The sequence below is a fragment of the Heteronotia binoei genome, chromosome 13 (genome assembly GCF_032191835.1).
Source record: "Heteronotia binoei isolate CCM8104 ecotype False Entrance Well chromosome 13, APGP_CSIRO_Hbin_v1, whole genome shotgun sequence".
Lineage (NCBI taxonomy): Eukaryota > Metazoa > Chordata > Lepidosauria > Squamata > Gekkonidae > Heteronotia > Heteronotia binoei.
Genome location: NC_083235.1, coordinates 80,485,656 through 80,509,171, shown reverse-complemented (window position 1 = coordinate 80,509,171; position 23,516 = coordinate 80,485,656). Strand labels below are relative to the sequence as shown.

The window sequence follows — 23,516 nt, the reverse complement described above, 5'->3', positions numbered from 1 at the left end:
TAACAACTCCGCCAATGTTTGCTCTAAATTTCAAGACTTAACTTCTTCTGAAATGCCAAAGAAGATAATATTCTTCCTCCTGCTTCGGTCTGAGAGCTCTATGGATTGTTTTTTCAAAAGGTCAATTTCCCCTTTATTTTGCTGTGAAAGAGCCTTTGTTTCTGTCGCTATGCCAGCTATTGTCTTAAGTTTTGTGCCTAAGCCCTGCATCTGTGTTGTTAAGTCAGTCAACGTTGTATGTACTTTAGCTTGAGATTCAAGCATTAAAGTCTGGAACTGTGCTAATTGTTCCGAGAGGCCAGAAATAGCATGCTTGACATACTGCCCCCTCTAAGACTTTTTCCGGGGTTTATTGGGGTTCAATTTGTAAAATTTCTTTATTAATTCTGCTGCTCTCACATTTGAAGCCTCCACCCATTCATCGTGACTTGTGGGGAAATGTTTCCATCAAATTAAAAAAATACAACACCCCTCTCTTTAACTTTGCATCTAAAATCTCTTTGACTTCATGGTGACTCTGACTCCCAATCTGGATAGGTTGTGGAGCTGGAGGTCGAGGGTGCCAAGATGTAGTTCCAGGATCCCAGAGTAGTAGACTGCAATGAAAAACAGGGTGGATTTTACTGAACATTTTTTGGTAATTCTAGTTCTACTGTTACTTTATCGATGACTCTCTTTATCTTGAACGGACCCAGGAATTTGTAAGCTATCTTCCTGGAAGCCTGAGACATAGGTAAGTTCTTAGTTGAAAGGAAAACTGTTTCCCCCACTTTAAAGTCCCACATTGGAACATGATTTTTGTCATAATGTCTCTTGTAAGTGTCTTTAGCTGCTTCCAAGTTCTCTTGTATTATTTTCCATACCTTTCCCAAATTCCCCCACCAATGTTCAAAGGAAGAGGGTAATTCGAGGGTAGTACCTCCCGGTAATAGTGGAAAGGGCTTCCTTCATAACTATTTAACACCCTGAAAAGAGAAGTTTTGTTAGAGCTATGAAAAGTATTGTTATATCCATACTCTGCAAACGGTAGCAGATCTACCCAATTGGATTGTTGGCAATTTATGTAGCACCATAAATACTGTTCTAGGAGCGCATTCAATCTTTCCATTTGTCCATCAGTCTGAGGGTGGTATGCTGAACTCAGACCCTGCTCAATGCCTGTTAGTTTGCAAAACTCCTGCCATAAGTTGGCAAGGAACTGAGGCCCTCTGTTGCTAATGACTTTGTCTGGGAATGTGTGTAGTTTAACCACATGCTGGAAAAATAAGTATGCTAGTTTTTTCGCAGGAGGTAACTGGGCACATGGAATGAAGTGCACCTGTTTTGAAAAAGTGTCCACCACTACCAAAATCACTGTTTTCCTTGTGATACTGGGAGTTCAACTATAAAGTCCATTGAAACCACTGACCATGGCTGGCAGCTTCCAACGGTTGTAACAGTCCCGGGGGTTTTCCTCCCCTTTTCTTAGCCATTATGCACACTGAACAAGTGGCCACATAATTTGAAATGTCTTTTTTCATGGATGGCCACCAAAATTGTCGATTCACCAGATGTAAGGTCTTTACATAACCAAGATGGCCGGAAAGTTTGCTACTGTGACAAAATTGTAATACCTCCTTCCAGAGACTCTCTGGCATGTACAGTTTTCCTTCTCTGTACCAGAATCCTCCTTCTCCCTTAATGACCATATCAGGTTTCTGGTCCCCCTCCTTTTCAACTTCAACAATTAGTCTCTCACCTCCCCACTTCTCAATATTTTCTTTCTTAGCTTTAGACCTGCTACTGCTCCCACCAGATGATGGGGTGAGATAATAGAGTCAATAATTGCTTCCCTTTGGCTATTGTGTTGGGGAAGTCGAGACAAAGCATCTGCTAAAAAGTTTTTTGAACCCGGAATATGCTTTAAAGTAAATTCAAATTTGGCGAAAAATCCTACCCATCGAATTTGCTTCTCCGTTAGTTTTCTGCATCCTGTGAGAGCATCCAAATTCTTATGACCTGTCCAAATTTCAAAAGGGACTCCGACTCCCTCTAACCTGGACTTCCAGGTCTTTAATGCAAACGTTATGGTAAATCCTTCTTTATCCCACACGCCTACCTTAGAGTGTGCATTAAAGAGGGAGATGAATGAAAAACTGCCTTCAATACACCAATGGGCCAGTTTGAATACTTAGTCATGCCTTTTGGATTACAAGGAGCCCCCGGGGTTTTCATGAATTTCATAAATGAAGTATTGAGGGAATACCTATACCAAGGGGTTGTGATGTACCTGGATGATATAATTATTTATTCCAATGACATGCCGTCACATGTGAAGTTAGTACGAGCAGTGCTCAGCACCCTGTACGAGCATAAGTTTTATGCCAAGTTGTCAAAATGTGAGTTTCAAAAAACCGAACTGGATTACTTGGGGTACCTAGTCTCCGGCAAAGGACTGGCTATGGACCCGGCCAAAATACAAGCTGTACTAGATTGGGCACCCCCGAGGACACGTAGACGATACATTCTCAAAACAAGCTCACTTCATCCCATGCTCCCAGCTATCTACCGCTAAGAAGTTAGCCTATTTGTTTTTCCAACATGTGGTCAAATTACACTCCTTCCCGGATAAGGTTATTAGCAACAGAAAACCACAGTTTGTTGCCAACTTCTGGCGGGAGTTTTGTAAATTAACAGGCATGGAGCAAGGTCAGAGCTCAGCGTACTACCCCCAGACTGATAGTCAAACGGAAAGAGTGAATGCTCTTCTAGAACAGTATTTACGGTGCTATGTGAACTACCAACAATCTAATTGGGTAGACTTGCTGCCGTTTGCTGAATATGGTTACAATAACAGTGTGCACAGTTCCACAAAGACATCTCCCTTCATAAATGGATACGAAGGGAAACCATTTCCTTTGTTACCAGAGGGAGATGCCTCCGGATTACCATCTTCATTTGAACATTGGTGGGGGAGCTTAAGCGAAGTATGGAAAGTCATCCAAGAGAACTTAGAGCTAGCTAAGTACAATTATAAAAAACAATATGATAAAAACCACGTTCCGGTATGGGATTTCAAAGTAGGAGAGAATGTGTTCCTGTCAACCAAGAATCTACCTTTAGCACAACCTTCGAGGAAGTTGGATTACAAATGTTTGGGTCCTTTCAAGATAAAGAGAGTAATCAATAAAGTGACAGTGGAACTAGAACTGCCAAAAATGTTTAGTAAAATTCACCCTGTCTTTCATTGCAGCCTATTACGCCAAGATCCTGGAGCTACGTTGTGGCACCCTCCACCACAAGCTCTCCAACCCATCCCATTTGGGAATCAGAGTCACCATGAAGTTCAAGAAATTTTAGATTCAAAAATAAAAAGAGAGTTGTATTTTTTAATTAAATGGAAACATTTTCCATCGAGTCACAATGAATGGGTGGAGAAATCAAACATGAGGGCAGCTGATCTTGTGAGAAAATTCTACAAGCTCTACCCCAATAAACCCCAGAAGCAATCTTAGGGGGGCAATATGTCAAGCATGCTATTTCTGGGCCTTGAGCCATACAGTTATTAAAGTTAGTTTCCTTTCTTATTACTGTAAACCATTCCCCTCTCCCTTAGTTACATTTCAAAGAGTACTGTTCCCTCACCCCTTTCTGTCTTTTCATGCCTGGCTATACTTTCCCATCTTAGGATAGAATTGTAGGGCTTGCAAGTAACTTTGATGATAGACTAAAGGAGGCGCCTCCCCCCAGCTAGTTCCCATTCATCCTGCTTATCAGGGAATGTCTGGGAACCAGGGAAGACTTAACCACCCGATAGTATTATTTGCATATCTGTAGCAATTCACAGGCACATGTTATAACCGATAGCTATCTCAACTGTTACCTTTGAAGTATCATTTAAAACACTATGCTTTCTGACTCTTTGTATGACTCTCAAGGTATTGTACTTTGAGACAGTACTGGATTATCAATAAAATGAGCAATTATTTCCACTTTGAATCGTTTGATTGAAATTCCAATGCTTGACACTTATCAGTTCATGGGCTGGTGATAGAATGCTTTTGTAGAATAAAGGAAGATGTGCTGCTGTAATCTTTGAACCTTAGATTTGAATAGAGTGCTTTTTTGTAACAGTTTATAATGCCCTATATAGCATCTTGTAACCTCTGGCATCTCAGTCTTTTCAAGGACCATTGGTCCTTGGGCACCTTTGAGTTCTTTCATAAACTAGTCTATTTGAAACAAAACAAAGGGCTTCATTATTGAGAATATCAGGGCTTGACACCCTGATAACTGTACACCAGTCAACTTGAGCTCTGATAGTGTTTTCATTAATTTATCTAAATGAGCTGAAATATTTTTTTGTCCTTCATGCTCCTAAAAGTGTACAGTTTTCATCTTAAAAACAGAGCTTAATTCTCTATGTGCTGAGAATATTTTTGCTTAAATTTCTCCCACATGCCTTTAGTAGTACCACATCCAGCCACCAAAGGTGTCAAGCATCGATATTTCTCAATAATCAGTTTTTTGTTATTCAATAAAAAGTTGCTTTATTATAGAAACTCCATAGCTTTGCCAAGGACAGATTCCTTGGAAGTAAGGTGTCCACTACTACCAGAATTATGGTTTTCCCCTGCGAAGGAGGTAGCTCAACAATAAAGTCCATTGAGACTACCAACCAGGGTCTCTTGGCCATTTCCAAAGGCTGTAATAGTCCGGGGGGGGGGGGTTCCTCCCCTTTGCTAGGCCTTTATGCATATCGGGCAAGCGGCAACATAGTTTGAAATATCTTTCTTCATGAACGGCCACCAAAATTATCTATTCACTAAGTGCAGGGTTTTAACATATCTGAAGTGCCCTGAAAGTTTGCTGTTGTGGCAAAACTGGAGTACTTCTCTCCGGAGGCTCTCTGGCACATACAGTTTACTGTCCTTGCCTTTTTTTACTCCTTCAGGTCTAGCCTCTCCTTCTTTCTCTGTTTGTATGATCAGTCTATCTCCCCCCCCATTTTGCTTTCGAGCACGTAGTCACAGCTCCCCCCAACTGACTGGGAGAGATGATAGAATCGATCACTTCCTCCCTCTGGCTGTTGTGCTGAGGAAGCCTCGACAATGCATCCGCTAGAAATTTCTTAGATCCAGGGATATGTTTTAATGTAAAGTCAAATTTGGCGAAAAATCCCACCCACCTGATTTGCTTCTCAGTTAATTTCCTGTGCCCAGTTAGGGCTTCCAGGTTTTTCTGATCTGTCCATATTTCAAATGGAACTCTTGCCCCTTCTAACCAAGATTGCCATGTTTTTAGCGCAAAAGTCACTACAAAAGCCTCCTTATTTCACACTGACCAGTTCCTTTGTTCATGCAATTTTTTTTTAGAAATATAAGCACAGGGTTTAAGGGCCCACTCCTCATGTGGTTGCATCAGAATTGCCCCCCTCCCAGCGACGTCGCTGGTGTCACATTGGAACACGAAGGGTTTTAATTCATTGGGGTGGATTAAGTTGGGTTCACTAGAAACAACCTCTTCAGTTTATTGAATGCTTCTTGGTATTGGACTGTCCAAACTAATTTGGCCCCTGGTCGTTTGGCCTCCAGGCCTTTCCCTTTTGTTTTCAGAAGGTCTGTTAAAGGGAGCATAGTGTGGGCGAACCGCTGTATAAAATTACGATAGAAATTCGCAAATCCAATGAAGGATTGGAGCTGTCTACGTGTCCTTGGGGGTTCCCAATCTATCACTGCTTGTATTTTGGTGGGATCCATAGCCAACCCCTTCCCCGATACTTGGTAGCCCAGGTAATCCAATTCCATTTTATGGAATTCACATTTGGACAACTTGGCATATAGTTGGTTGTCGTAACGGGTCTTTAAAACTTCTCTGACCAACCTCACGTGAGATGATAAGTCTTTGGAATAGATAATTATATCATCCAGGTACACTACTACCCCTTTATACAAGTACTTCCGCAATACTTTGTTTATAAAGTTCATGAAAACTCCAGGGGCCCCTTGTAATCCAAAAGGAATGACTAAATATTCAAACTGTCCCATCGGCATGCTAAGCGCCTTCCTCCTTTATGCGCACCCAGAAGTAAGCATCTCGCAAGTGCAATTTAGTGAAAATCTTCCTTTCTGATACCGTACTGAGTAAATCCTTTATCAGGGGTATGGGATATGCATTGGAGGTGGAAATCCCATTAATCCCCCTAAAATCCATGCAAAGCCTGAGCCCCCATCTTTCGTCTTTCGAAAGAGCACTGGGGCAGCGTGGGGAGCCGTGGGAGTATATCTTGGCTTTCGGGAGTGGACTCTTAGTGAGCCCTAGGGCTTACACTAACTTGGGTGTGATTATGTCTCTAGTGCACCCAGAGTCGAGCAAAGCTCGGGCATGTATAAATCTTTTTAGACTAGGGCTTAACAAAGTCATTGGGATGAAAAATAAAGTCCCCGTTATTCTCACCCTCAATGGTGCCATTACATCCGCGACCTGCTGCTCGGCACCTCTCAGTGCAAGTCGTCCCCGTTTCCCGCTGGTTCATCTTCCCAAGCATTTTCTCCTAGCTCATCCACCATGATAATTTCCTCCTTTTGAGAGGTTGCCAACACAGGGCTCCATTTCACGGACTCTTTCGCTCATCCTTCTGCTTTCTTCGCCTTGGGTGCGCTGGTCTTCGGAGTGAGGGGGGGCCTCGAGGTCGCTCCGGACAATTTGCCACCAGGTGGTTTGGATCATTGCACCTAAAGCAACGTCTGGGGGTAGCCAGTTTGGTAGCTCCCCCAACCTAGCTGGCCTTCTTCCCTTTGGGTTTTGCCCCCAACCAAGACTCATGTCCCCCCTTACCCCCTTGCTGCTGTTGGCATTGTAGGGTCACTCTCTTCATGTTAGTTTTGACTTCACCACCAATTGCACCCACCCTACCAGTGTCGTAGGGCGAGCTTGTTGAAGGGCTCGATCCAGCACGCTTGCGTTTAAGCCGCATTGGAACTGCTCGATCTTCATCTGCTCATTCCACCCCCTTATCTTGGCTGTGTTGGCCCTGAATTCTGCGGCGTACTCTCTTACTGCTTTGGACCCTTGTTGTAGGTCTCTCAGTGTGGTAAGGGCTCTTGTTTCTTGTAAAGGGTCTTTGTACTGGGTCAGTAGAGCCCATAGGAATGCAGCTACAGTGTCTAACTCAGGGCTTCTGGTTTTGTACAAATTCACATACCATCATTTGGCTGCTCCTTCAGCTTCAACCCCAAATAATCCACTCTGCTGAATTTGTCTGGGAAGGTATTCCCCCAATAATGCATGAAACTGTTTGCTTGTATTGAAAAATACTCCACCTCTTCGGGATCCCCATCAAAGATGGCATCCAGCTCTCGGCCCCGTCCATAGTTGCGGGGTACTGGCGGCAACGGTGGTGGGGGTCGGGGTTCTTGTAACACGGGAGGTGGAGGAGGAGGTAGTGGTCCTCCTCTTGGATCGTGGGGCTGCAGCACCCTTTCCAACTGCCTCCTCACCTCTTGGGCCATGAAAGTAACATTGGTTTGCATTTCATCTCTTAGCCCCTTGGCCATCTCTGCCATCTCAATTCTCATTGTCTGCAGAAATTCTCGAGTGTCAAGCATCGATATTTCTCAATAATCAGTCTTTTGTTATTCAGTCAAAAGTTGCTTTATTGTAGAAACTCCATAGCTTTGCCAAGGACAGATTCCTTGGAAGTAATGACATACACAGACACACATAGATACTTTATAGAATAGCTTCAAAGAGTAACATAAAGATGCAATTTGAGTCACGGGTTCAAAGGTTACTACTTGGTATCTCTTCTACTACTTAGGAATGCAGGCTGTTACAAACATCTCCCTTTCTCACACTTTCTATGAGAGCAGATGAGACCTGGCTGTGTGAATCTTGGGGAGAGATGCATCGCACCATTCACAGTAAGGCTAACCTAAACATCCTTGGGCCAGATGGATTTATTACTTGCCCTAGGTTGTAAAAGAAGAAAGAGGGGAAGGGGGGGAGTGTCCTGCTCTTTGTCTTATGGTCTATCATGGCGCATAGAAATCTGCATGCTTAACAAGAGGACTTTCTTTGACATACATATTGATTAAAATAAGGACCTTTGCTTTAGCATCCAGTTTTTTAAATTCAGCTCTCTCTTGAGGATTGTTTGGGAAATCGTTTTCAACTGCATCAGTAATGTCCTGAACTTCCAATGTATATAACATTCTGGCTTTCCATATTAAATATTTCTGTTCATCTAGCTTTTCCTTATTGCCTATGCCATTGGCTATCCTCCTCCACAGTGATCTGTCATCTGAACTATTATATCTGGGCCACTGATTATACTCCAACCTGCACTAGGAGCCCACCCACCTTTGTTATACAGTACAGTATTGTGTTGCTGTTTTAATTGTATTTTACTGGTTTTATTGTGTTTGAATGGTTTTACCTGGATGTAATCTGACCTGACCCCGTCTGGGAAAGGGCAGAATATAAATTTACCAAAATAAAATAAAATAATAAAAAATAGCTTTGGAATTTGGGGGATAGAGAGGGAGGAGGATTCACTTATAAGCTGCTGAGCCAGTGGGGCTGTGTTTGCATTGTTCCTGTCATTCATCTCTCTGGCATTCAGAGGCAGCTTTGTCCTCTGGTGCACTCACTTTCCCCTCTTTTTCCTTGGCATATGCAGACAGAGGGCTCCTTTTCAGCTTATCCAGGGGGTAAATGCAAGCTCTGGTGAGTCAGATGATCCTTCAATTTGCAGTCCAAAGAACACTGGGAAGAATATACATCAAGAAGCAATAGAATTCCTTCAAAAAGATTCAGCTCCTTACCACTCAAATACACACAACTGCCTCACAGCAAAAAGCATTCTGGTGGCTATAACCTTATCATCCTTTAGTCATAAAACAGAAGCTGTGGTGGCAAATTCCACTGTCCTGATTCGTTGCAGTCACCAGGACTGTACTGCACCAACTATTGACTGACTGTCTATCACCACTTCCCATTGGGTAGCTTCTCTGTCACCCGCCCACCGCCGGCCCTGTCAGGCAAGAACCCCATCAGATGGCCCCTGACAGTTCTCTGCTGACAGATTCTCCTGTAGGATTACTGATCAGTATTGTCTCTCTTCAGGGCCCTGTCTATCTTCCTCCTCATTTTTCTTTCACTCCTTTCTCCCTCTCTTTTTTCTATCTCCTCCTTCTTTTTCTCCTTCTTTCTCTCTTTCAGTCTTTTTATTTCATTCTGTCTGTCCACCTTCCTCCCTTTAATCCACATAAACAGTAGCAGTTAACATCTCTTCAACTGACAAGGAATGTTCATTCACAGCAGAGGGGCCACTTCAGAAGGAGTGAAAGGGAGGCTTGCAATGGCTTTCTTCACAGTGTCACCTGCTTGATGCGACCAGCCATTTCCTCCCAGGGAACCACTGTTGCCAACCTCCAGGTGCTTGGTTCCCCACCCCCCCCACCCCAAATGTGAAGAAAGACTGCCCTTTCCCCATGTAGAGGCTGTGGGATTGCCAGCTCCAGGTTAGGAAATCCTAGATGGCAGAGATCACTTCCCCCTGAGGTGCGTGTGTGTGTGGGGGAAATTAATGCCTTCACTTGGGTAGGTAGGAAGACAGCAAGGCGAGGGGGGGCACTCGCCTAGAGGCCTTTAGCAGTACCTTTCCAGGTTGGTGGTGTTGCCAATCTCCAGGTGAGGGCTGGAGATCACTCAGAATTACAACTGCTATCCAGATTGGTGGGCAATTCCTGGAGATTCTGCGTTGGAGTTTGAGGAGGGCATACGAGTTAGAGCATGAGAGTGTGGTCTGCCAGACAAAAGTTATTGCTATGGAAGCTGATTGGGTGATTTCAAACCAGTCACAGACTTCCAGCCAAACCTGCCTCCCAGAGTTGTTGTTCAGACCAAAGAGAGGATAGGAGAATGTTGTAAGCTGCTTTTGTCTTCCCCACACTGTGAAGAAAGACTGCCTTTTTTCTATGTAGAAGCTGCAGGGAAGGTGATAGCAACCTGAAGTCAGAGGGGCAGATAAAGAGGAGATAGGTTGCCAACTCCAGGTTAGGCCATTTCTGGAGATTTAAGGGGTGGAGCCTGGAGAGGGTGGGGTTTGAGGAGGGACAGGACCTCAGACAGGTACAATACCATTTCCTCCTAGGGAGCCACTGGAGATCACTCAGATTTACAACTGCTCTCTAGATGGCAGAGATCAGCTCCCCTTGAGGTATGTGTGGGGAGTCAATGCCTTCCCTTGGGTGGGTAGGAAGACAGCAAGGGTGGCGGGCACTCACCCAGAGCCTCCTTCTACAGCCCTGTGAGGAACCGGTCAGGGTCAGCTTGGGAGGGTGACCAATATAAATTTTTCCCCAGTCACCTTCCCTCAGTTCCCCAGGCACACATACAGAAATCCTGTCAGCACCCTAAAAATAGGCACCAGATGATTTTAAATTAAAAAACCAAAGAAATATTTATTGGATTACAAAAGGCAAGGGAGATGGGTAAAGTAATATTGATTAGATCTGATCAATAACAATGAATTAGTTGGCAGGCAGATGGTTGGCAAAATAATCAATTACTCAACACAGAGATTTATCAGGCTGAGGTAAAATTAAATATATAACCCTGGCAGAAGATTTTTAAACTACCAAACAGGCAGGCTTTAGAATTCTACAGAACTCTATGACAGGCAGGCAATGCCTACTGGACACGAGAAATGCTTTGCAGTTCAGATATAGCCCTGTGCTCTGGCTACTCAAATCATAAAAATAACAAACTGACAGTCACTAGGGTTTGTAGAATCTTTCGGGCTCAAGTGCCATGTTCTACTGGAGAAAATTTTTCTTCCAGACGTTTTGTTCTCAGCTGCAGAGAACATCTTCAGTGGCGTTGCAGCCGGAGTAGGCGCTCTGACCTTCTTGGCTGCTATGCATTGAGTGAGGCCAGGGCTGCTGGAGAGCTGCTATTTCTAGGCTGGAGGGGATGTGGTGAAAGGGCAATTGGTTTGTGGATGTGCCCATTGTTTGGTGGGGCTTCCTGGAAGGGTAGTGATAAGGAAACTGGCTGTTGAATGTGACCATTGTTCTGTGTTAATTGCTGGGAAGGTTGGAAGGGGTGTGAAGATAAGGAAGATGGTTGTTGACTGTGCTGATTGTTCTGTGTAATGTGCTGGTTGTTCTGTGACTTTCTGCAATTTATAGTCTGTAGGGTGTTTTGCAGAGCTGGGTACCAAGATTGGTGGATGAAAATGCCTTCTTCCTTTCTGTTAAAATTGTGCTGGTGTTTGTAAATCTCAATAGCTTCTCTGTTCAGGCGGGTATGATAATGTGAGACCGTAGAAAGGACTTCAGTTCTTTCAAAGTGGATGACGTCGTCTTCTTCTTGAAGTGCATGTTCAGCTACAGCTGATTTTTCTGGCTGAAACAAGCGACAGTGTCTCTTGTGTTCGGTGAGGCGGGTGTTGATACTGCGTTGGGTAGTGCCAATGTAGACTGCACCACAGGAGCAGGGTATTCTGTAGACTCCAGGGGTTGAAAGTGGATCTCTCATATCTTTGGCCGAGCGCAGCATGTGGTGGATCTGTTGTGTGGGTTTGAAGACTGTGTCAACACAATTTTAACAGAAAGGAAGAAGGCATTTTCATCCACCAATCACTCAATGCACAGCAGCCAAAAAGGTCAGAGTGCCTGCTCCGGCTGCAACGCTACTGAGGATGTTCTCTGCAGCTGAGAACAAAACGTCTGGAAGAAAAACTTTCTCCAGTAGAACACGGCACTTGAGCCTGAAAGATTCTACAAACCCTAATGATTTACCAGCCGTGAAAACCTGAAATCTTTGATGACAGTCACTCTTTTCCACACATACTAATTCTCCCTCACAGACATACAACACTAGCATCCAGGACTCACACCACTGAGAGATAATACCACAGCTAATACCTCACTCCTGTGTGTCTCAGCCCCAGCTAGTTTTCTGGTCTGTATCTTGGGGAACCCTGCTGACCACCAGAATCCAGTCCTCCCTTCTGAGTGTTTGTGTGATCTCAGTTTGTACAAGGAGTCTGCCTTGATGTGCTGGCAGAACTCCCACAGAGAGTGTCTTCTCACAGATGGTGCCTGGTATTGCCCCCTTCTGACTTCAAACTCTCTCTCAGACAGAAGCTCTATCTCTAGAAGGAACTCAGCCCTACTGGCTGTTCTCAACTCCTTGTCCAGTTGCTTCCACAACTGACCAGGAGAGCCAGTTTGGTGTAGTGGTTAAGTGTGCGGACTCTTATCTGGGAGAACCAGGTTTGATTCCCCACTCCTCCACTTGCACCTGCTAGCATGGCCTTGGGTCAGCCATAGCTCTGGCAGAGGTTGTCCTTGAAAGGGCAGCTGCTGTGAGAGCCCTCTCCAGCCCCACCCACCTCACAGAGTGTCTGTTGTGGGGGAGGAAGGTAAAGGAGATTGTGAGCCGCTCTGAGACTCTTCAGAGTGGAGGGCAGGATATAAATCCAATATCTTCTAAGCCCCAGTCTTCACACTCCAGACACTCTCTGAAGACTCCCAAACTGTGCTCAGAGACTATGGATTATCAAATAAAGCCTAACATTGTAACAAATGAAGTCTGATTAATTTGAAGTTCCATTGTCTGACACCTCAGAAAGAACTGCCACTGTACTGCAACCGCAGAAATGGTGTTGTGGCTGCCACCAGCAACAGACCTCTGCAGCCCTAACAATGCAGCCAATACAGGCAGCCTCCGAAGGCTGCCAAAATAAGCCAGGGAGCTGTCCCACATTTCCTGTCTATTATAAACTGAGGCTGGAATAGCTCTTCTTCAAAAACAATGAGTGATTTATTCAGCTCACAAAACACAACAAACACAAACCCAACATATCCCCATTTATATACACTCCAGACATTGCCTCCAGCCCATCATCTTTTAATAACTATATACAATGTTACAAGTGTCCCAAAAATCAGCCAATCCAAATGTTTGCTTAAGGCCCAATCAGGACAGTTCCCTTCGAAACAGTCTCTTTCCTGATTGGGCAAAGCTTAGAGTTCTTAATAGCCTAGCTGAAGATTCAAGCTCTGGCAAGAAAGAGTTCAATATACAACACTGTCTTTCCTAACTCTTTCCTGTCACTCCCTGTCTCCCTCCTCCTTTCAACCTTATCCCAGTATGATTGGCTGAGGAGATAGGGTTGCCAACTCCATGTTGGGAAATTCCTGGAGATTTGAGGGGTGGAGCCTAGAGAGGGTTTGATGTGAGGAAGGGTGAGGCCTCAGACAGGTACAAGGCCACCTTCCAAACCAGCCACTTCCTCCTGGGGAACCACCGTTGCCAATCTCCAGATGAGGGCTAGAGAGGACTAAGAATTACAACTGCTCTCCAGATGGCAGAGATCCACTCCTCTTGAGGTGGGGGGGGGGGTGAATGCCTTCACTTGGGTGGGTGGGAAAAGAGTAAGGGTGGGTAGAGCTTCCTTCTAGAGCCCATTGTATTCACAACAGGCCTTACTCCTGGTGTTGGAATATTTAGCAAAGTAACAAAGACAGCCAGATGTGTGTATTAGTTTAAGAAAAAAGTTTTACTATATAAAGGTGGGAAAGGGTTGCATTTGGAAGTAAAATAAACATCCTATCTAACTAGTTCTAAGCTCCATGTTGGCTGTTTGGATGCTAAACATTGTGTGTGAGAGAGAACAAAGGAAATAAAATCTCCAACTTTCCTTGTGTATGTGACCAAAACCAAGTAGCACCCCAATAAATCTGGTCAGCCAACAGACATTCTACAATTGACATCATTAGGAATATTGTCACCTTCTCTCTGGTGAGAACTATGTGTGTAAGATCTAATTGGTCCTACACTAATAGATAATATTAGCATGCATAAATTAAAAAGTTAGCTCTTTCATGACTGAAGGATGAACTTCTAAACTCCAGCAGTTAGATATTACAATCTGTTATTTCCAGTCAAGTAAAGATAGCAAAAAAGCATTTTTATTTGTACAACCATTTAGTAGACATGAGTATCACATTAAGAAGAGTTTCATGCTTCCCCGCCCCCCCTACATTGTTTGACCTCAGGATAGTCAGGGGCAGCTTGCATCTGAGCAGAAGACAGATGGAATGGAAACAGCCTGCTCAATTATTTTCCCACCTGTCATTTTTCACCTCAAAGACATTCTCTCTGGACCATTTTATCATGTAGGGAAACTGTGCAAATAGGATTATTTTTGTCACCATTCTCCTTATGTTTTAAAAATAACACCATATGTCAGGGGTGGCCAACGGTAGTTCTCCAGATGTTTTTTTGCCTACAACTCCCATCAGCCCCAGCCAGCATGGCCAATGGCTGGGGCTGATTGGAGTTGTAGGCAAAAAACATCTGGAGAGCTACCATTGGCCACCCCTGCCATATATTATTTAGGAGCTCCTGCAACCATGGTAAATGGAAGCTTAAAAATCAAATAAAACACAGCTATTCCACAAAAGACAGCCTATGGAGCTTGGTCAAACAATTTCCTCTATTTAGCTAGGATGCTGAACCCAGATTCCTTTTCAACAGGATGTGTGAACTGTAGTGAGTTCCAAGAGAGTTCCTCTATTGAATCGAGTGCAGGACAGCCATTGGCTTTCAACTCAGAGGCACATCATCTTCTAGATCATTCCTCTAGACTTAAGCTGCATGCTCAATGGTTTCTAATCCAAATTTTACTCTTCCTTTGTTCCTGTAGGTTCCTTGCATTCCAGATGATTTGTATGAAAGGATGTATGATTTCTGCAAGAAGTTACTCACTCTGCCAAAACCTTACTGCACCCTTGGACTGCATTATGCTTGGCAGTTAAAACTGGAAAGGACAGTACCAGGTAAGCAACATTTCTTTTAATGTGTTTGATTCATTTCCATAGTGCCTGAGAAGTGTGTATGGGAAAGATTATTAAAGGGAGTAATAATTGTTAAAAGATTATTAAATCCAATGTGATGTACACCTGCATGGAGATAGCTTCCACACCAAGGTTTTCCCCTGCCTTTGCCTCCATACTGGAATGCCTGGGTGGGGGCAGAGGGACACTGTACTCTTTTCAGGTTTTCCCTGTCCTCAGTATACTCTTTTCCAAACCTGCCTTAATAATATCTTTTTAGAAAGAACAGTGCACGGGTGCCTAACTATGCCATCTAAACAGGAAGGTTCTATCCACATCTGCGCCATTCTCCTATCATCATTCCCTTGTGGTTGCTTTCTTGCCAACAGAGAGCTTTATTTACTTATTTAGAATAATAGAATCATAGACTTGGAGGAGACCTCCAGGGTCATCTAGTCCAGCCCCCTACACAATGCAGAAATAGCACAAGTAAATCCCCCTGCTCTCCTTCTCATGATCTGCCTAAGTCCACAGAATCAGCATTGCTGTCACATGGCCATCTAGCCTTTGTATAAAAACCTCCAAGGAAGGAGAGCCCACCACCTCCTGAGGAACCACTCTAATTGTCAGGAAGTTCTTTCTAGTGTTGATCTGGAAACTCTTTTGATTTAATTTCAACCATTGGTTTTAGTCCAACCTTCTGCAGCAACAGAAAACAACTCTGCACCATCCTCTATACAACAGCACTTCGAGTACTTGAAGATAGTGATCCTATCATCTCTCAGTCAGATCCTCTCCAGGCTAAACATACCCAGCTCCTTCAACCTTTCCTCATAGGACTTGGGCTTCAGACTCTTCATCGTCTTCATTGCCTTCCTCTAGACGCATTCCATCTTGTCTATATTTTTCTTAAATTGTGGTGCCCAAAACTGAACACAATAATCTATGTGAGGTCTAACCAGAGCAAAATAAAGCAATATCATCACTTCACATGATCTGGACACTATGCTTCTGCTGATACAGTTCAAAATTGAATTTGTATTTTTACCTACCACATTACACTGCTGACTCATGTTCAGTGTACAGTCCACTAAGACCTCTAGTTCCTTTTGCCAACACAAGTCTTCTCCATCCTATAATGATGCATTGGATTTTTTTCCTATCTAAATGCAGAACTTTACATTTATCCCCATAACAATTCATTTTATTTGTTTTAGCTGAGTTTTCCAGCCTCCCATGATCATTTTGTATACTGACTCTGTCTTCTACAGTATTGTGGGCCCTTCCCTATTTACTATCATCTGCAAATTTAATAAACTTTCCCTCAGTTTGGTGTAGTGGATAAGTGTAGTGGTGTTGTGTTTAAGAGCAAGTTTGGTGTAGTGGTTAAGTGTGCAGACTCTTATCTGGGAGAGGCGGGCAGCCACTTCCGCCTCCCCCTCCAGTGCAGCAACAACCCCGGCTACCACCGCTGCCGCCATGAGACTACTGAAGGGGCCGCGAGCTAGATGCTACCTTTGATGGGGACTCCAAAGAGGTGGAGTACTTCTCTATACAAGCCAATAGCTTTATGTTCTAGAAGAAGAAGAAGAAGAAGAAGAAGAAGAAGAAGATATTGGATTTCTATCCCGCCCTCCACTCCGAAGAGTCTCAGAGCGGCTCACAATCTCCTTTACCTTCCTCCCCCACAACAGACACCCTGTGAGGTGGGTGGGGCTGGAGAGGGCTCTCACAGCAGCTGCCCTTTCAAGGACAACCTCTGTCAGAGCTGTGGCTGACCCAAGGCCATTCCAGCAGGTGCAAGTGGAGGAGTGGGGAATCAAACCCGGTTCTCCCAGATAAGAGTCCGCACACTTAACCACTACACCAAACTGGCTCTCCGGTTCTATTGCGGGAACATCTTCCCCAATGAATTCAGCAGAGTGGATTACTTAGGATCGAAGCTGAAGGGGGCAGCTAAGAGGTGGTACGTGAGCCTATATGAGACCAGAAGCCCCAAACTAGACACTGTGGCAGCATTTCCACAAGCCTTGCTGATCCAGTATGAAGACCAGCTACAGGAGACCTGAGCCTCAATGCCCTACGAGACCTACAACAAGGGTCCAAGGCCATAAGAGAGTGCGCTGTCGAATTCTGCGCAAATGTGGCCAAGGTGCGTGGGTGGAATGAGCAAATGAAGATAGAGCAATTCCAGAGGGGTCTGAATGTGAGCGTGCTGGATCGAGCCCTCCAACAGGCTCGCCCTACCGCGTTGGTGGGGTGGGTGCAGCTGGCCGGTGAAGTAGAAACTAACATGAAACGAGTGGCTCTCCAGTGCCAACAGCAGCAAGGGGGTAAGGGGGGACATGAGTCTCGGCCAGGGACAAAAGCAGAGGGACGGAAAGCAAGCCAGGTGGGGGGAACCACTAAACTGACTACCCCCAGATGTTGCTTTCGGTGAGTCGACCCAAACCATCTAGCTGCCAATTGCTCTGAACGGCCTCGAGCCCCCCCCCCTTACTCCGAAGACCAGCGCACCCAAGGTGAAAAAAGCAGAAGGACGAGTGAAGGAACCCGCAAAAGGCAGCTCAGCATCAGCAACTTCTTGAGAAGAAGAGATTATCGTAGTGGACGAGTTGGGGAAAGACATCTGGGAAGATGAGCCAGTGGGAAACAGGGACAACCTGCACTGAGAGGTGGCGAGCAGCAGGTCGTGGAACTAACGGCACCGTTGAGAGTGAGAATAACTGGGACTTTGTTTTTCATCCCATTGACTTTACTGAACCCTAGTTTAAAACATTTTATACATGCCCGGGCCCTACTAGATTCAGGGTGCACTAGAGACATAATCATGCCCAAACTGGTTGAAGCTCTTGGACTCACTACGAGCCCACTACCGCACCCCATACAGTTCGAACAGATGGATGGGACAGTCATGAGAGGGGAACCATGTACAGAGCAAACTCACAAGGTGCCAATGGGAATAGAAGACCACTGGGACACAGAAATTTTTGTAGTGGCCCCCTCTTCATCTTTTGACATTGTCCTGGGAGGTGGGATCGCTAGCCAAGCATGAGCCCAATATAAAATGGGGTGATCAGATTATAGACTTCAGAGATGGGAGGTGTGAACACCGCCACTGGAATGAAAATTGGGGCCCGGAACTGCCCCCGTTAAATGAGAAGTTGTGTCTCACCATAAAAGAAATGAGATCGATCCCTAAGGAGTATAGAGACTTGAAACAAGTGTTTAGCGAAGAGGAAGCCAATGAGCTCCCACCACACCAAGACACTGACTGTGCGATAGAGTTTATTCCGGGGCAAAGCCTCCCAAGAGCCAAGTTGTATTCTATGGGGTGGGCTGAAAAAGCAGAACTGTGCAAGTTTCTGGACAAAAACTTAAAGCGGGGGTTCATAAGGCCAGCCACGGCACCCCATGCCACTCCAGTGCTCTTTAGAAAGAAGAAGGACACGGGGCTCAGGCTTTGCATGGATTTTAGGGGGATCAACGCGATTTCAACCTCAAATGCGTACCCCATACCCTTAATAAAGGATTTACTAAGCACGGTGTCAGAGGGAAAGATTTTCACCAAATTGGACTTGCGAGATGCCTACTTCCTGGTATGCATAAAGAAGGGGGATGAATGGAAGACGGCATTTAACACGCCGATGGGACAGTTTGAATACCTAGTCATGCCATTCGGATTACAAGGTGCCCCCAGAGTTTTCATGAATTTTATCAATGAAGTGTTACGAAAATACTTGTGCAAAGGGGGGGGGGATGTGTACCTGGATGATGTAATTATTTATTCCAATGACCTACCATCTCACGTGAAACTAGTCAGAGAAGTCTTAAAGACCCTTTACAAGCATCAATTGTATGTCAAACTGTCCAAGTGTGAATTCCACCAGACGGAGTTGGATTACTTAGGTTACAGAGTGTCTGGGAAGAGATTGGCTATGGACCTCGCCAAAATACAAGCCGTATTAGATTGGGAACCCCCGAGGACATGTAGACAGCTCCAATCCTCCATCGGATTCACAAACTTTTAACGTAATTTCATACAGGGGTTTGCTCACACCATGCTCCCCTTAACGGATCTTGTCAAAATGAAAGGGAAGGGTCCAGACACCAAACGGCAAGGAGCCCGATTAGATTGGACAGCAAAGTGTCAGGAAAAGTTCAATAAACTGCAAAGATTGTTTACCAAAGAACCTATTTTGATTCACCCCAATAAATTAAAACCCTTTGTGGTCCAATGCGACGCCAGCGACGTCACTGTGGGGGCAATTCTCATGCAACCCGATGAGGAGGGGGCCCTCAAACCATGCGCACACATTTCCAAAAAAATTTCTCAAGAACAGAGGAATTGGTCAGTATGGGATAAAGAGGCTTTTGCAGTGACTTTCGCTTTAAAAACATGGAGATCTTGGCTAGAAGGAGCGAGAGTCCCCTTTGAAATATGGACAGTGTCAAGTCGGCTGAATTCAATAACGAGTCTCTTGATAAAGTAGCAAGTTTATTGTAATCAGAACCGTGGACCATGGCAGAGATTGAAGGACTGAAACACATATGCACTAATCCAGTATTTAAAGTATGAATCTAAAGGATTCCTACGGGGGGCAATCTATGCAACACATCTTCACACTAGGATGCTACTTCTTTCGTTCCCAGACCGAAGTCTTGACACCCCATACTCCCCACAGAGAACAAGGCTGGGAAGGCGCCACTATCTTGTTCACAGGTTAGCATTTCAAAGCAGGTTACACAACAAAGGCATTTCTAGAGAGGGGGCAGGAGAGTGAGCTAGCAGCCCCCGGTGTACACTGTAAAGTACCCAGACTCCTTCACTTCAGAACCAACCTTAATACAGATATTGAGTAACCCATAGCAGACTTGACATACTGCCCCCCCTAGGATCCCCCTCCTGCCGGGCGGCCTTGCAAGGAGGGCGAGTCACATTTATGGCTCCGGAACTCGGGCCCCGAGAGGCTCCGGCACTCCCCCTTCGAGGGGAGGGTTGGTGAATCTTGTGAATGCCATTTGGACGGCCCCGGAGATCTGCGCAGTAGGCTGCAATGAAAAACAGGGTGGACTTTACCAAGAGCAGGGGGGAGGTCTAACTCTACTGTCACCGGGTTGATTACCCGCTTGATTTTGAATGGCCCTAAGAACTTAAAAGCCAATTTCCTAGACGGTTGTGCCAGAGGCAGGTTTTTTGTTGACAGGTACACGGAGTCCCCCACCTTCAAGTCCCAGACTGGCACATGGCTTTTATCGTACTGTTTCTTATACGCCTCCTTGGCCAGCTTCAGGTTTTCTTGAATGGCTGGCCAACATTGGCTGGGACCTTGCCACCATTGCTCGAAACTTGAGCCCGTCAATCCCTCCCCCCCTGGCAGCATGGGAATCGGCTTTCCCTCATACCCGAACACTGTTGCAAAGGGAGATGCTTTGGTGGAACTGTGAGCGCTGTTGTTGTAAGCGTATTCAGCGAAGGGGAGGAGGTCCACCCAGTCCGACTGGCGTAGGCTCACAAAGCACCGTAGGTACTGCTCTAGCACCCCGTTCACTCTCTCAGTCTGTCCGTCCGTCTGGGGGTGATAGGCAGAACTTAGCCCCTGTTCCATCCCTAGTAACTTACAAAACTCCCGCCAGAAGGTGGCAACGAACTGAGGCCCCCTGTCACTTATGACCTTGTCAGGGATGGAGTGATGTTTGGCCACGTGGTCGAAAAATAAAGTCGCTAGTTTCTTGGCCGTGGGTAATTGGCTGCAGGGGATGAAGTGGGCTTGTTTTGAAAACGTGTCCACTACCACCAGTATGACTGTTTTCCCCCGGGAGGGTGGCAGCTCGACTATAAAGTCCATGGACACCATGGCCCATGGCCGTTTTGCTGTTTCCAGAGGCTGTAGGAGTCCCGGGAGTTCCCCCCCCTCCTTTTTGCCATCACACACACCGGGCAACCAGCTACAAAGTCCGACACATCCTTCTTTAGGGACGGCCACCAGAACTGCCGGTGCACCAAGTGCAAGGTTTTTACATAGCCGAAGTGCCCAGCTAATTTGGAGCAGTGACATAGTTGGAGAATTTCTTTCCTTAATATTTCCGGGATGTACAGTTTCTCCCCCTTGTACCAAAGAGCGTCTTTTCTTTTCTGCAACCCCTCCGGCCGCCCACCTCCCTCCCGTTCGGCCTCTAGGGTGATTCGTTCTTTGCTTAGCCCGCTCAATTCCTTTTTCCTCTGCGAGCGGGTAGTGACCATAGCCGCCACTTGTGTGGGGGGGATCAGGGAATCTACCACTTCCTCTCTCTGGCTCTCATGCTGTGGGAGCCTGGACAGGGCGTCTGCTAGGAAATTGCGGGTCCCTGGGATGTGTTTCAGGGTGAAGTCGAATCTGGAGAAGAAGCCCGCCCACCTGATTTGCTTTTCACTCAATTTTCTTTTCCCTGTTAGTGCCTCTAGATTTTTGTGGTCCGTCCATATCTCAAAGGGCACCCTGGCTCCCTCCAACCAGGACCTCCAAGTTTTCAGTGCAAACATGACAGCGAAAGCCTCTTTGTCCCACACTGACCAGTTCCTCTGCTCCTCCGAGAACTTTCGCGAAATGTAAGCGCAGGGTCTCAGCTTCCCCTCCTCATCCCTCTGCATGAGAATGGCTCCTACGGCGACGTCGGAGGCGTCGCATTGGACCACAAACCCCTTCCGCTCATCTGGGTGGCTTAAGACCGGCTCGCTTGTGAACAGTTGTTTAAGCCGGTCGAAAGCCGCCTGACAAGTCGGTGTCCAATTCAGCCTGGCCCCTGGTCGCTTTGCCTCCTCCCCCTTCCCCTTCGTCTTCAGGAGGTCTGTTAGGGGCAGAGCGATCTGGGCGAACCCCTCAATGAATGTCCTATAGAAATTGGAGAATCCGAGGAAACTTTGGAGCTGTCTACGTGTCCTCGGGGGGGCCCACTCTAGAACTGCCTGAACTTTGGCTGGATCCATGGCCAGCCCGTCCCCAGACACCCGGAAGCCCAAATAGTCTAGTTCAGTGCGGTGGAACTCGCATTTAGACAGCTTGGCGTAGAGCTGGTGCTTCAGCAGGGTGGCCAGCACTTCCCTCACTAGTTTCACATGGGATTGTTCGTCTTGCGAATAAATAATGATGTCATCAAGGTACACCACCACCCCCTTGTACAGAAATTCCCGCAATACATCATTTATGAAATTCATGAACACCCCCGGTGCCCCTTGCAATCCAAACGGCATGACTAAATATTCAAATTGCCCCATCGGGGTGTTGAACGCCGTTTTCCACTCATCCCCCTCCTTGATGCGCACTCGGAAGTACGCGTCCCGCAGGTCAAGCTTTGTGAAAATCTTCCCCCCCGCCACCGTGCTTAGCAAATCTTTGATGAGGGGGATGGGGTAGGCGTTTGACATGGAAATCGCGTTAATCCCACGAAAATCCGTGCAAAGCCTAAGACTGTGGTCCTTTTTCTTTCTAAACAACACGGGGGCCGCGTGGGGGGCCGTCGCGGGTCTGATGAACCCCCTTTTCAAGTTCAAGTCTAGGAATTTTCGCAGCTCCTTCTTCTCAGCCCACCCCATTTGGTAGAGCTTGGCCCTGGGAAGGCTTTCCCCGGGGATTAGTTCTATCGCACAGTCTGTGCTCCTGTGGGGGGGTAGCTGGTTGGCCTCCCGCTCACTAAATACCTCCATCAGGTCGCGGTAGGCGTCCGGGACATGGTGCACCTCTTCCACCAGGACGCACGCCCTCTCCCGAGCGGCTGGCGCTCGTGGCCCCCATGCTGCCTGCCAAAGGTGCTGGTTGCAACTTGGGTCGGGAAATCTGATGGTCTGGGCTCTCCAGCGGATGAGGGGCTCGTGCTTTTCCAACCACCCCACTCCCAGGACCACGGGGTAGCCGCAGGCGGGCGCGATCACAAACGTCTCTGAGTCCCAGTGATCCTCAATCCCCAGGGGGCACGGCTCAGTCTCTTGCGTGCAGGGTCCCCCCCCCATTACTGACTCATCCATCTTTTCAAAGTGCATGGGGTGGGGCAGTTGTAAGCGTTTCAATCCCAGAGCCTCCACCACCTTGGGGGAAATCAGCTCTCTATTACAGCCCGAGTCTATGAGGGCCCGGATCTATAGGAACCTTTTTAGCTTTGGGTTCAACAATTTGACCACTATAAAGTACAACCTTCCCGTGGGTCTCACCGTGAGCGGTGCCTCCTCTCGGTCGACCTGCTGGTTGGCACCGTTCAAAGCAGGTCGGCGTCGTTTCCCGCCGGCTCCTCTTCCCACGCCAGCTCGGCCAGCTCCTCTGACAGACGCACCTCCTCCTCTTGTAGGTCGTCTTGCACCAGGAGCGCGCTGCTCTTCGCCGCGTCCTTAGGGCGGCCGGTGGTTTTCTTGGGGCCGGGGGTGCCCGGGCGGGTGGCTCCCTGCGGTGGGGCGGCCCCGGTGGCTGATTGGGGGCAGCCGGAGGCTAGATGGTTGGGGTCCCCACACCGAAAACAACGTCGGGGCCCCCCCGGGGCAGCCACCACCTGCTTCTTGACTTTAGGTGGCTCAGCCTTCCCGGGGCTTGCTTTCGGCGTTCCCCTGCCGGCGGCCAGTGCTTGGCGCAGCATCGCCACTCGTTTCAGGTTGGTCTCCACCTCCCCCGCCAGCTGAATCCACCCCACCAGGGTATCGGGGCGGGCTTGCGTGAGCGC

General features: G+C 46.7%; 1 protein-coding gene across 1 annotated transcript in view; it reads left to right on the top strand.

Annotated features, from left to right (window-relative positions):
• The window catches only part of PIK3R6 (phosphoinositide-3-kinase regulatory subunit 6), a 194,271-nt gene that overhangs the window by 99,606 nt on the left and 71,149 nt on the right, over positions 1-23,516 (top strand). The window contains exon 5 of the mRNA XM_060253049.1: positions 14,702-14,834. Within this exon, the coding sequence (XP_060109032.1) occupies positions 14,702-14,834 (133 nt within the window). The remainder of the gene's footprint in view (positions 1-14,701; positions 14,835-23,516) is intronic.